At 40.4% G+C, this 12,856-nt stretch overlaps 1 protein-coding gene across 4 annotated transcripts in view; it reads left to right on the forward strand.

Annotated features, from left to right (window-relative positions):
- otud7b (OTU deubiquitinase 7B) overlaps positions 1 to 12,856 on the forward strand; it is a 32,267-nt gene that overhangs the window by 9,003 nt on the left and 10,408 nt on the right. For 2 of the 4 annotated variants that reach the window (XM_041943144.1, XM_041943145.1), the window contains exons 2-6: positions 8,441 to 8,650; positions 9,258 to 9,428; positions 9,593 to 9,823; positions 10,727 to 10,828; positions 11,325 to 11,452. In XM_041943144.1, coding sequence (XP_041799078.1) covers positions 8,566 to 8,650; positions 9,258 to 9,428; positions 9,593 to 9,823; positions 10,727 to 10,828; positions 11,325 to 11,452 — 717 coding nt within the window. In that variant the 5' untranslated portion in view covers positions 8,441 to 8,565. The remainder of the gene's footprint in view (positions 1 to 8,440; positions 8,651 to 9,257; positions 9,429 to 9,592; positions 9,824 to 10,726; positions 10,829 to 11,324; positions 11,453 to 12,856) is intronic. The other 2 variants (XM_041943146.1, XM_041943147.1) reach the window with 1 other exon arrangement.

Genomic DNA, 12,856 nt, shown 5'->3' on the forward strand with positions numbered 1-12,856 from the left:
ATATGATGCATCCAGTTGCCCTTGAAGACAACTGATGTTGCAGAAAATGACAAAATTGGCTGAAATATCTTCCGCTTTTCTTCTCAGGCAAAGCAATTTTTCTGTAAGGGGTGTCTTTATGTTGCTCAGCCCTATAGAATATAATGTTATACCAAGCAAGGATTTTGCACTGATAAGCCTTTTATTTTGAACCCCTTTGTTTTTATGCATCCTATAGCAGAGATTCATTCTGCATAACACATATGCAGCAGAGCCATTGTACTGCTCTGTTCAGCTGAGAGAAACTTTGGAAGAACTGGGTAAAGGGCTTGGTGTTCCTCCATTGCTAGGCAGCTATCAGCCTCCTTCCCAGCTGTGTTCTCATGTTATATAATGAGTCAGTGTAGGCTGACTGGGCTCAGTCAGTAACCAGATTACAGCACTCCACTGATAAAGACAACTGAAGGACTACCATCTCGCCACACCTTTGTTTTTCTTCCTCTTCTGGTTTTCTTTAGTCGTAAGGTGTTTGCTGTGATTGATTGTCCGCAGCTTACCCAGCCCTATTTCTGCAGCATTTGAAAAACAGGCCTTTGACTCACAAGCCCATGGGTGGGGAACCTTTTCCCTATCGAGGGGCATTTCAGTTTTTGTAACACCCTTCAAGAGCCATACATACGTACATACATGCACATACAGCACGTGCAAAGCTTATCATGCATATGTGACGCCAGTGTAGAGGGGGCTCACTTTAGGGAACAGCAATTGTCTGGAACCGCTTCTCTGTGGGGAGGCGTCTGATGTCAGATAGCAGTGATGTTAATGATGCTACTTGCAGCTGATTTTCCACGGTTGGGTCAGTCAGTATTGAGCAAAACTGAGTCTTTGCAAGATTCAGTTCTGAGCTTTTGTTTACTTTTCATGCCCTGAAACCTCTCACCAAGTGCATGAATGAGTTTTCATAATCAGCAGCATATTCAGATGTCATAATATAGCTTTCATTCATTGAAGGAATTGCTCCATTCACTCCTACAAGTTTTTATGCATGTGTCTGTGGTTTTACTGACAATAACCTACACCTATTGCAGACATGTAGAGCACTTACTTAGACAGCCGACTCTGACAACATAAGACTGACTTTAGTGCATCAGTCCTGGAGATTTAAGTCTCTCTAAATCACCTCCTTAGCTGTATAGCCCAGCTAATAATGGATGTTTGATGCTGATGTTGATATTTAAGAACTTAAGAAGTCTGATAATGTTATATCAGCAGATAGTACTTATTTCAGTAAAAGAACATAACATTAATAATCTTGATAAGGTTCCCTTGGTTTTGTTTTCAGAGAATCGTGACCAAGATACATATTACTGGAGATGAGCTCTTTCTTAATGACCTAGCTTGGCATATCAGTACTGCATTTTCTGCTTACTTATGAGCTACTTATTAGATACATATGCACTGATAGGATATATATACAATAAGCTAGTATTGGTTGATGTATTGCTCTAGCTCTAACTGTCAGTAGTGGAATAGTGGAATAGTTCCTTCCAAAGATTGGAAAACTTGACTTTCTATCCCACCATCACTCCAGACCACTTATCATTCCTGCTCCTACTCCCACCAGCCACGTCGCCCTTCCCTGCTTGCTTTATGCTCTTTATCTCATTACTCATATTGTTTTGCAAGACTGATAGGGTGTGTTAGATTTGCTGGGATCAGAGGAAAGGTTTATGTGATTGAACTAAAATAGATCTTACCACATTTATAGGTGTGGTCATTCATCGTGTCTTGACCATTAAAGGGAAACGGAACAACTCAGTCATCCTCATTTGGTAAAGTCTCACCATGAACTGTGCTGATAATAAAATCATTCTCAGGCTCTGGCCATTGCTAGGTTTCTATTCAGGTGCAGTGTATGGCTTGTGCTTTGACCTCAGCTCCCTTCCCTCTTAATTGTAAAGCAAATCTCATGTTTCACATGATGAATGTAACGTAGTGAGTCAAATATAAAGTGGTGAATCTTCCATTGTAGACACATTACATTCTAACACCTTGTTTCCCTTGTTCATGGGAACCTGCTGTAGGTATGCCCAGCTTAGTTTAATGACATGTGGAGAAGCAGGTTTTGTGAAAGGCACAACCTGTGATCCACATGCAAAAAAAGTGTTCTCCTCCTCTGTCAGAACACAGGATTGGCATCTTCTCTGTCCCCCAAATCGATTGTCACACTATTGTCTGTCTGTGCATTAAACTAAATCTAAATTGTTTGCAGATACAGCAAAAGATTGAATGTTTGACATTTATTACGTGGACGCAAACACAAATCCAAATGAGTGATCATGGTGCTGCAACTGATGGATGCATAAATAAGAAACAGTTTGCCAGCAAGTTCACCACATCGAATTAAAGCACGATGATTTCTCAATGTTGTGTTCTGAACTTGTTTCCAGTGCCCACAAGTGTCCAAAAAAATCAGTTTCAGTTTCGGGATTAGTAATGGATTGAGAATTTTACTTATGGCTTTTAGAAATTGTTTAGTTAAGGATCCAATTTATTGGTTGATGTTAATAAATGATATGTTACTACAGCTCCTCTTCCTCATTGTAAAGTGACATAGTTTTTTGTCTTCTCATTATTTAGGTCATGCCATATTGAATGAGCTTTGCACGAGTAGCCTACACACTGAAGCATGAAAAAGCGTTTACAGCACTAGCATCCTTTGCATGCAGTAGTCTAAAGGCCTTGTCTTTGGGTCTGGCCCTTTGTGTGTCATTCATTTTATTGTGTGTTTCTCTCCCAATGTTCCTTATCTTGTTTTGCGTGTGAACAGTGAGTAATGGCCTCACCCCAGGCTCATAACAACACATTGTACCTACACAGCTAAATCCTGTCTGAACTTTATAACCACAAGGACAATGACAGCAAAAGCAGCAAACTGTTTTAATTAAGCACCATTCATTCAAGAAATGTAGTTTAAGAATTGATTAGTTATAGAAATATTACTGAAAAAGTGTGAATGGTAATGGCAGCAGATTAAGTTGCTTTTATGCTTATTTCTTGTGGCTTTGATGTAGCCTGATAATCAGGCTGAACTGACATTTAGTTTTTGCTAAAAGAAAAATCAGACATGTGAACAGTGATTCAGATGTCTGGAACCAGGCTAGCTTTTTTTGCAGATTATATCTAAAATTGTCTTGTTGGTGTATTACGGCTTGGTTACATAGCTGTTTCACCATTTGGCTGGTGCCTTTTTACACATTTCTTTTTCTCACAGATCAGTGTCATCTTTTTTCCTACATCTTTAGGAAGGAATTGCCATTTTTAGCTCGGTCACATACTGTAGTTTGCACTTGTCTTTTCTGCCAGGCTCGAAAATCGGCTTTGTTGAGCCCCCTGTAAGTAAATGATGCCTTTAAGGTCCCCCCGTTCAGCGGCTCATTGGTCCACAGTAGAAGACAGTGGCTGTACTTGAATGTAGGTAACATCTCAAATGTGAGGGCACGTGTTCCATAAGAAGAACATAAAAATGTTTTATTCGTAAATCATCCAAAGGCGAGCAAAACAAACTTGTGTCCTTAGTCCCAGCAGTAAATTGACCCTCTCAGCCCACCGCGGGCTGACGCAGTGGGCTGTGGTGACCTCTCTGTCTCTCTCTCTGTGATCCAGGCCATTCTCCCAGCCCTCAGCTCAGCACCCACGTGTTGTCAGCAGCTCCTGTTACGTAAGCCCTCCTGCCAGACAAAAGCTCAGCCATCCCAGACACAAATCACTGACTGCCCCATGTTGGCAGCAGTGCTGTAAATGTTAGCCAGTAATCCACACAAGGGTCTTTCTTGAATAGAATTTTTTATATTTTTTTAATTTTGGTCACCAAATAGAGTAGTCAGAATAGTCAGATTATAGGGAGCGTGAAATATAATTTGTAATGCATTTGTTTGGTCTCCATATGTCCATGCCATTAGACAGCGTTAATATTAGAGGTGAACATTTATTTTTAAAAACCTGTAATTTTACTTGTCCATTGTTTTTAGGCTACACTGAGGAAGGCAGCTGTGTAATAGCTCATGAGCTAAGTCTGCAAAGTGTTGGCAAATAGATAAGGAATATATGGTTAGTTTGGACACACAGACGCTCTGTGGTATGATGTGTGTAAGTTGACATGTTGATGCACTGCCTAAATGTGTTAAATTAGTAAGCCTGTCATATAACATCATCAACAGACACTTACAAATTCTTTCCTTATCCTCCCTCCACCCTGCCCTTTTCCTTGTAAGGCAGTGACTTTGCTGCCTTTGAAATTGCTCAGATTGACTACATTTTAGCTGACCTACTTTTAGCTTTTATCAAGGTAGATTTTTACACAAGTAGTTTTACTTGAATCAAGTTTTCTAGCAATCTTTCCATCCCTGACCATGACGCAAAAACTTTCCATAATAATGTTTGACTCATTTAGGCTAATCTGACTTGCTAATGTGCTCTCAAATCTGATCCAATAAATAAATAATACCACTTTCACTGTGCATACAAATTGATGAAATTGTTAAAAAAAAAAAAGATCAACGACTTCATGATATTATGATTTAGCCGCTCTAAGACACAATCTGAAGGACAGTGGCTTTTTCTCAGAAATAAGTGTTTTAGAAGTATTTTTGAAGGAGAGCCATGTGACATTACATGAAATCACCAGCGTGGGTTCACAGGAATGGCTGATGTTAGAGGCCCAGAGTGACAACAGCCAGCCTTTTGTTAGTTTGTGTTGGTACTTTCTGTCCACAACCCCTCACTTTTATCGCCCTTTTCACTGTTTTTTGTGACTGCCAAGCCTCATGCATTGAACTCATTCATGCGAGACCGGTGCCACGAGTTAACGTCTTGATGCAAGTGTTCGGAGTCCTGAGTTTGCACCTGTGTTTCATACTTACATCACTGTGAAACCAAACTACTCAGGCAGTACTGAATGCCATTTTTTTGCATTTGAAAGTTCTATTGAGGTTTTCAGATGATCATCATATTTTTTGATGTAATCACCCTGGAAAGAATTTAAAATCCTGATACAAAATCCTCGGTTTGAATAAAATGATTCATTGGATTAAATACATTTGTGCTTTTTTAATTAAATAAAGCAGCACTTTCATTGGTGAATATGAATAATAATCACGCCTTTAGGCGTATTGATGCTAAACCACCCTGTTAATTCAGAAGCGTGCCTATGTTTGTTTGCGGCAAGTGGAAGAGCAAACTTTTTTTTTTTCCACTGTGAAAAAGTGTGAATTTTGAAGATTTTTTACATCTTTTTTTTTTTTCTAATTTTGACTTTTGGACTTTACAACACTCTCAAACTTACAACCCTGTTATTTGAAATTGGATCATGTGATTGAGAAATTGCATCATGCGCAGCTACCGCAGGAATGAAATTCTACAATTAGTGTAATACTAATAATATTAGTGTGGTCTAATTTCTATCTGGATCTGTGCAGAAATACCAGGTTTAAATAGAGTGAATAGACATGGAAAAAAATCCAAACTGTGCAACATTCTAATGTTTGTTTAGAATTTGAAGTCAAGCTTGGAAATGTTCTGTCCAGCCCAACAAACTACAGAGAATTTCATTACAATAATTGCTAAAAAGGTTTGTCACAGTTCTACCTCTGCAGCCATGCTCTCTGCTCGGGCTTACTCTTTGTACTTTGTTCTGTCTCTTCTGTTTTTTTTAAGTGGGAGAGTTAAATGTTGAAATGTCAGTAACCGTTTACTCTCATCACCTAATATTAATAATCCCAAATGTCCTACAAATGTCCACAAAAGCCAGCCGGCAACCAACCTGCATTCAACCCAGGTCAGGATGAGGGTCACGAAGGTCAGATGACTCCCATTGGCCCTCTTAGATCATCCTACATTCTGACAGTAGCTTTGTGTGGAAAAAGCTCCTCATTCATTGAAATAAGATTACTGCACTGTTGTTCATTTGTAGGCTCTGGCAAAAAAATGCAGGTCAGTCTGATCCTGAGTTCATCCTGGTTCAGCTTTTACTGCAGTGCAGTGTACCACAGGCCGAGGTATTGCAGTGCTCCGACATGTGCAAGTCCTCATTAGATGTGAGAAAATGTTTGCTGCCCTGATAACCTTCTACTTTAAATGGTAAAATCCCGCTTTAGAGGAGTATAAATAAAGATGTTTTGTTTTCTGAGTTTGATAACATACTGGACTTCCTGGACTGGTTCATATTGCATGTTCTTACTGGTACCTATAGCAACACGCTCACTACAACACAGCCCCTGGCGTGTTTTGATGCAGTGCTATTATCGGTCAGACCACAGTCTACCCCACACCTCTGTTAGTCTGAGTGGGGTTTAAGTCTGATTTTAGACCCTGTGTTTTTAAATGGCTAACTGGTCTCAGTCTCACATTTCTCAAGCGATCAGTAGACCTGAATATCGCAGAATTGACAAACTGCAAGGATGTTAGGAGACCCTGCAGAGGAGGCTGCTGAATGCCTGACTTTGCAGGGAACACTCTCGAAATACTGCTGGCTGAGAAAGGCCTTTTGTACTGAAGTCTGCTCCTCCCCTGCAAGCCTCTATGGCTTTTACTGTAATAATGATGGCGAATCTGAGGGAGGTAGGGAGTGAGCGTGAAGCGAGAGAACGATGGAGAGGTGTAAGAAGAGTAAACTCGTGACTCATCAGGCGCAGTGGAAAAGGGTTCACTGAGTCAGAGATGAGGCAGGAACATTGGGTGGTGGATGAGCCATGGGACGGATGGGAATAGATGACTGTAGGTAGATAAAAAAAAAAAAAAAAAAAGTCAGTCAAAACTAGATTAGGCAGTTTCTGAACTTTAATGCAGCATAATGACTGGATAGTTACTTTTATGCACAGCAATTTTGTGATTAAGCTGCTCACAGAACGTTATTATCATTACATTATTCATGCTCTGATTACATGTTGGATGCAAGTTACTACAGTATGTTGGTATGTAAAAAGGCTGCACAAATTATTCTTCATATCTGCTTAACTAATACTAGTGATTAATTGTAATTCACACAATGTCAAGTAAAAGTAGTATACTCTGGCTGAGATTTGCATTTAGTATTGCAGTCCTCAAATGCACCATCATTCGCTTTTTGACCTGCATTGATGAGCAAGGTTTATCATTTACCAGATGTTTGAGATGTTTGAAACACTTATTTACATGTTACACTAACCCAGCAAAGTGCTGTGGGAGGACGAATGTTACAGACCAAGGCCTGGAACTGTGTGAATGTTGTTCAAAGCGTTGCTGAGAAAGTGTATGTATGCTCAGAATATCTTTCCTGGTAAAATAAAGGCTTTTAGCTTTAGTTGGGCTCTCAAAGTACATCTTTTTAACGAGAGCTACTTTGACTCAAGCCCTCTGTCTGGCTGTGCATCGATTGCCCTCTGCATCCTTTGTGTCAGCGGCCCATTGATGCCGACTCTTTTATCCTCTCAGTCTTGATAATGTTTCTGTATTGATTTCAGTTCCCAACTGGTGTGGGTCCTTTGGATCTGCTATTGAAATTTGAAGAGTAAAATTGCCTAATTGATTTCAAAGGGGCCTCTTTGAAGGAGTACTGTCTCCTCATGTCGCATTGCTCAAAAGATTTGACTTTAAAATGTATATCACATAGAGGCCCATTTACAGCCCTTTTAAATATTTTTCTATGGTGTTATTTGAATCTAAAATCATTGATTATGATGATAGGAACAAAAGTTCAGATTTTGCCAGCACAAAAGAAAATATTAGCATTTGATATCAAAATATTAGCATTTGATATCAGTTCCTGATAATATTATCTCTAGCTCATTTGAAGTCAAAGCTGACTTTATCTCCACTGTGTGTTCAACACTTCACACAAATGGCTTGCTTTGTCTTACGCATGGTTCAAGTTTTATGTGGTTTCTGATTAGAAACTTGATGATCTGTTTCTATGGCAGAAAAAATTCTTGTCTGTTTACATATTCAACAGGTCATAAGCTCGCTGTCTCAAGTCAAAGTTTTGAAATAGAGATGACTTATTGATGGCTCCTGACAGCTTTTCTGAATTAATAGTTAAATGGTGCTCAACAGCATGAAAACTGAAACACAAAATAAAGTTCCCCACATGACAAACATCTCCCCAAACAGCAGCTTGCCTACACATGTTGTCATTCAACTTTTATTTGGTTTTAAGGCACATCTGAATAAATATTTGTCAAACCTGTTTGCTATCGGTTTGGGAGGGTCAAGTGACTGCGAAGGTGATAAGTTCGAAAGCAACAGGGCCACAACAGCCTCTATTTGAAAAGGGGCCGAGCAGAGTCTTTATATCAGTGTGCCCCTCATTCACCTTTGTAAACATTCAAGCTCTGAAACTCCTTTCTTCTCTTGTAAACTGTTGTAAATCTTTCCCCCAATCCCTGATAAGGTTTAATCTCATTTTTTGTATCTTTTCTCCTTTCAGGTGTGGCTGGTAAAGTAGCACAAGGTAGAGGACTGGAGCCCCTCAGCCCTTCCCTTGCAGAGTCCGTGTTTGTTTGTTTTTTTTCTGACTGGACTCAACCTGCAAACTTGTGAATTCATGATCACATGACCGTGGATATGGACGCAGTCCTGTCCGACTTTGTCCGTTCCACTGGAGCTGAACCAGGATTGGCCAGAGACCTGCTGGAGGGTGAGTTGCAGAGTATTCATACCACATCATCTGAAAAAGTACATGTTCTTGTCTTAGTCACTGCTGTCCTTGTGGGATGATATTTTTAATGTAACTCATTATTCAGTGCACATGCTACATAATAAATATTCACAACAGTGCAGACAGAGTGATAAAGTGATGAATGTCTATTTAGGCTTGTTTTCATTTTTTATCAAATTGAGTTAAACTGACTGACTGACTGCTGTTCTGGTCAGTGCTTCTGGCTTGTTACTGTTAATAAAGCTATCGTACACCAACAGAAGGAAGGTGTAGCTGGAGTCAACAGGGCTCCTGTTGCCTAGCAGCAACACAAGTTGCAGATAAGAATATGGGTTGAAAATGTAATGCAATGCAGTGAACAGCAGCAAGCCAACGAGCCAAGACGTGCTCCAAATTCTGATAATTACCTGAGTGAAGGAATGTGCCAGTGGCCTTTACTTAAAATAAGACAGCCTATGGTTGCAGTGACTTGGTAAATATTTAAACTTGGTAAAGTTGTGTCATTTCCTCAAATAGAAACAAATCAGGTTGTCAGGCCGGACCTGGTGGCTCAAACAGATGTTCCTATCCTTGTCTCGGTCTGTAGGCAAGAACTGGGATTTCACTGCTGCCCTCAGTGACTTTGAGCAGCTACGACAGGTGCACGCTGGGAACCTGACGTATTCGTTCGTAGAAGATAGGACGTATCTGCCTCCCGAAAAGGAGATGGCCAGGGTAGGGCGGCCTATACTCCACCGCCAAGATGAGGTGGTGCAAGGTGAGGTTACCAGCAAGTGAGATGTTTTTATGTTTTATAACATACTGGAGGATACACCACTTTCAATATCTCCTGAACATGTTTGCTAGTTTGATAGATAACTAGGAAAGGTGTGATGTCGTGTATAACACCTATTCTCCATATCCTATGCTGTTGTCTTTCAGCAGCTACAGAAAAGCGTCTGTCGAGGGGCATTTCTCACGCCAGTTCAACCATCGTGTCCCTGGCCCGCTCTCATGTCTCAAGCACTGGAGGTACCAGTAGTGAGCCACTTCTGGACACGCCCCTGTGCACTTTCCAACTACCAGACCTCACCGTGTACCGGGATGACTTCCGTGGCTTCATCGAGAGGGACCTAATTGAGCAGTCGATGATGGTGGCCTTGGAGCACGCTGGTAAGAGAAGCTGAACACCAACGCACATTTAAGAATGTAGGATTTACCCGTAGGCGCCCTCTCTGAGTATGTAGATACAATGAAATATGTACATTGGTTTTAGCAGGTGATTGACCACTCATCATACACCACACAGAAGCAACAAACCTTATCATCACAATACAGACTTCATCATGACACCTCACAGACTTCTATCATTCTGCATTCATATGTACTGTAGAGACATGACATGACATCACTGGAAAGCCTCAACCTTAGCGCCTAACTGATAATCCTGTTTAATACATCCAAATGAAGATATGCACAGCCAAGCATAAATTAATTTGAGGAATTAAGATTTTAATTTCCCATAGGCCCTTTTCACAGAACACGTTTTGACATGGCCCAGTAGGGAAGTAGCAGCGCGGGTGTAAGTAGTAAAATAAATGATGGCTGAATTACATTTAGCTGTTTCAGTTTCAGGGTCTTGACTGGCTCAGTGTCACACAGTCATGGCTTCCTGGGATACTTAAACACAGTAGAACTGAGCCATCATCAGCCTTAATAGAAACACGTGCTCTCACTACAAGTGACAACGTCTGCTGTGATAAATGTCAGTTGTGATAGTAAAGTCATATCGACCACATTTTTGAAGTCTAGAGATTTTTACACATTCATATTGTAATGAAATATTTGAATTTCAAAACGTGATAATCATTTAGGGAAAACCATTTTACACGGCTGCTGACATAAAAACAATGCCTCATACTGAGTTGTGACTTTCCAACATGGAAATCTTGTTTGTTTTCTAAACCTCCTTCATTTTTTTCCATTTGGAAAGTATTAGAGCAGTTGTTTTGGATTAATTCTGTGCCATATTTGTAATGCAAACAGGTGAGTTAAGTTTCTCCTGTTTGCCTGCAGGGCGACTGAACTGGTGGACGAAAGTAGTTTCAAACTGTCAGAGTCTGCTTCCCCTGGCTACAAGCGGAGATGGAAATTGCCTGTTACACGCAGCCTCGCTTGGTGAGTATCACAGACCTTTCAAACAAGACCCCAATACTGTTCAGGTTCACACTCCATTAGCGTTCATTAATAGAGCTTCATTGTTAGTTTAAGCACTAATTGCATTTTACAATGTTGGAGTGCACAATCACTTAGCCTTTGTGGCCCACTCAGGAGCCCTAGCCCAGAAAATTAATCATGTCCTATCTAATGTGCAGGCATTATTCAACCGTTGTTGGGCATCACCTGGATAGTAGGTGTGAAAGTAATATTCATGTGCTTAACCTATGCGTTTTAAAGATATTTATGAAGTCGGCTTTTCATTCACTGTTCACAGTTTATGTATTTATTTTGGTCTTTCAATAAGAGAATTTGTGCCTTTCAAACATGTCAGCACTAAAAAATGCAAAAAGCCGCTAAAATGCCCGCTGCTCTTCAGGAGTTTATCATTTTCAAATACAATTTTACACAAGATTTTGTTACGTGTTAACAGTCTCAGTTTTGTTTTCTGATGCAGGTATGTGGGGTTTTCATGACCGGGACCTGATGCTACGGAAGTCTCTGTATGCGCTGATGGATCATGGGTTGGAGAGAGAGGCACTGAAGCGCAGGTGGAGGTGGCAGCAGACCCAGCAGAACAAAGAGGTTGGTAATGGAGGCTGCACTTTTCTCTTGGTCATCTTTGTAACTCTTTGATGACTGTATGAGGGGAGTGATAGTCAAAAGCACAGAGGAGCTTGTGAAGCTTTGACCAAATGGTGAAAATGTACAAGTACAGTAGACAAGTACAGGCCTTTTCATGCTTCCTACAGTATGCCAGATCGTGCCTGAAATAAAACATTTCAAATGTCAGATGCACACAGCTCACTATGGTTGATTTGTTTTGTGTGTTCCACTCAATTCCAGTTCTTTCAAAACACAGTGGCAACAGAAAAACACAACAGAGATAGGCAGGACAACACTGGTTTGCTGTAAACTGGGCTCAATCTGAGCGATTTCCACTATTATGAGTATATGGTAATCATTGCTAGACTTTTGGGGAAATACTTTAATAATTAGTGCACCAGTCCCTATACAAGTCAGTTGCTTCGCACATTTTGTAATTCTTTAGCAGTACTTCAGATGTCTGTGCAATATTTGTAGCAGGCGAAGAAATCAAGCATATCAAGCATACACTCAGCAGCCACTTTATCAGCTACACCTGCTCAGTCGATTATAAATCACTTCAACAGCTTTGCCATAAATTCTACCTTCATAATGTTCAGTTTATGACAGAACAGTTGTGTTGGATTGCAGTAGACATTACCTAATGAGGTGGCCACTGAGTGTGCATATTGGCACTGCAACTGCTACAACAACAATAAATCAAAAAGTTTGCACAACAGGTTAGGCAGGATTTAGATACCAAAACATCTTCCTTATACATCAGTTAACATTGATTTCCTTTTCTCACTCAACAATTTCCTCATTTTACAAAGGTAGCATTAGTTCACTGTCACTTTTTCTTGTTTTTCATTTCATCAAAGTGATCATTTTTCAATTTTTCAGCCCTGACAACATCCTGATAACTGTATCAAAAATGCAATCGGTGGTTTTAAGATTGTTTATCAGTACCCCACTGTTTAACTATACTATCTGTAAGTGCTAGTATCTGCGCCTATTACTGAGACTCTTTATCAAAAAGGGATGGCTTGGAGTTGTGTATGCACTGCACAACATTCTACAAAGGCCAGAAGTGGATCTTTAGGGCCTTTCTCCCCATGAAAGCAAGCGTAGCAGCACACTAAGTATGTTTTCCAAAGTGGTTGCAGACAGCGTGCAGACACCCACAGAGGAGATGCCGCACGAATGACTGCCTAATGTTCACCCATTGTTCAGCAGCTACCTCAGAGGTGTCCTTAAGCAAATATTTCAGCCAAAATTGCTCTAGTGGAGCTGCACAGTAGCTAACAACAGAGGGCTGTGGCCACACTGGGAAGCTTTCTTGTCTGAATATACTGTCGGTGAATAGTCACATTTGATTCTGAGGAAAAAAGGTTAACAATTAGT

Source organism: Chelmon rostratus, chromosome 8 (assembly GCF_017976325.1).
Source record: "Chelmon rostratus isolate fCheRos1 chromosome 8, fCheRos1.pri, whole genome shotgun sequence".
NCBI classification, from domain to species: Eukaryota; Metazoa; Chordata; class Actinopteri; order Chaetodontiformes; family Chaetodontidae; genus Chelmon; species Chelmon rostratus.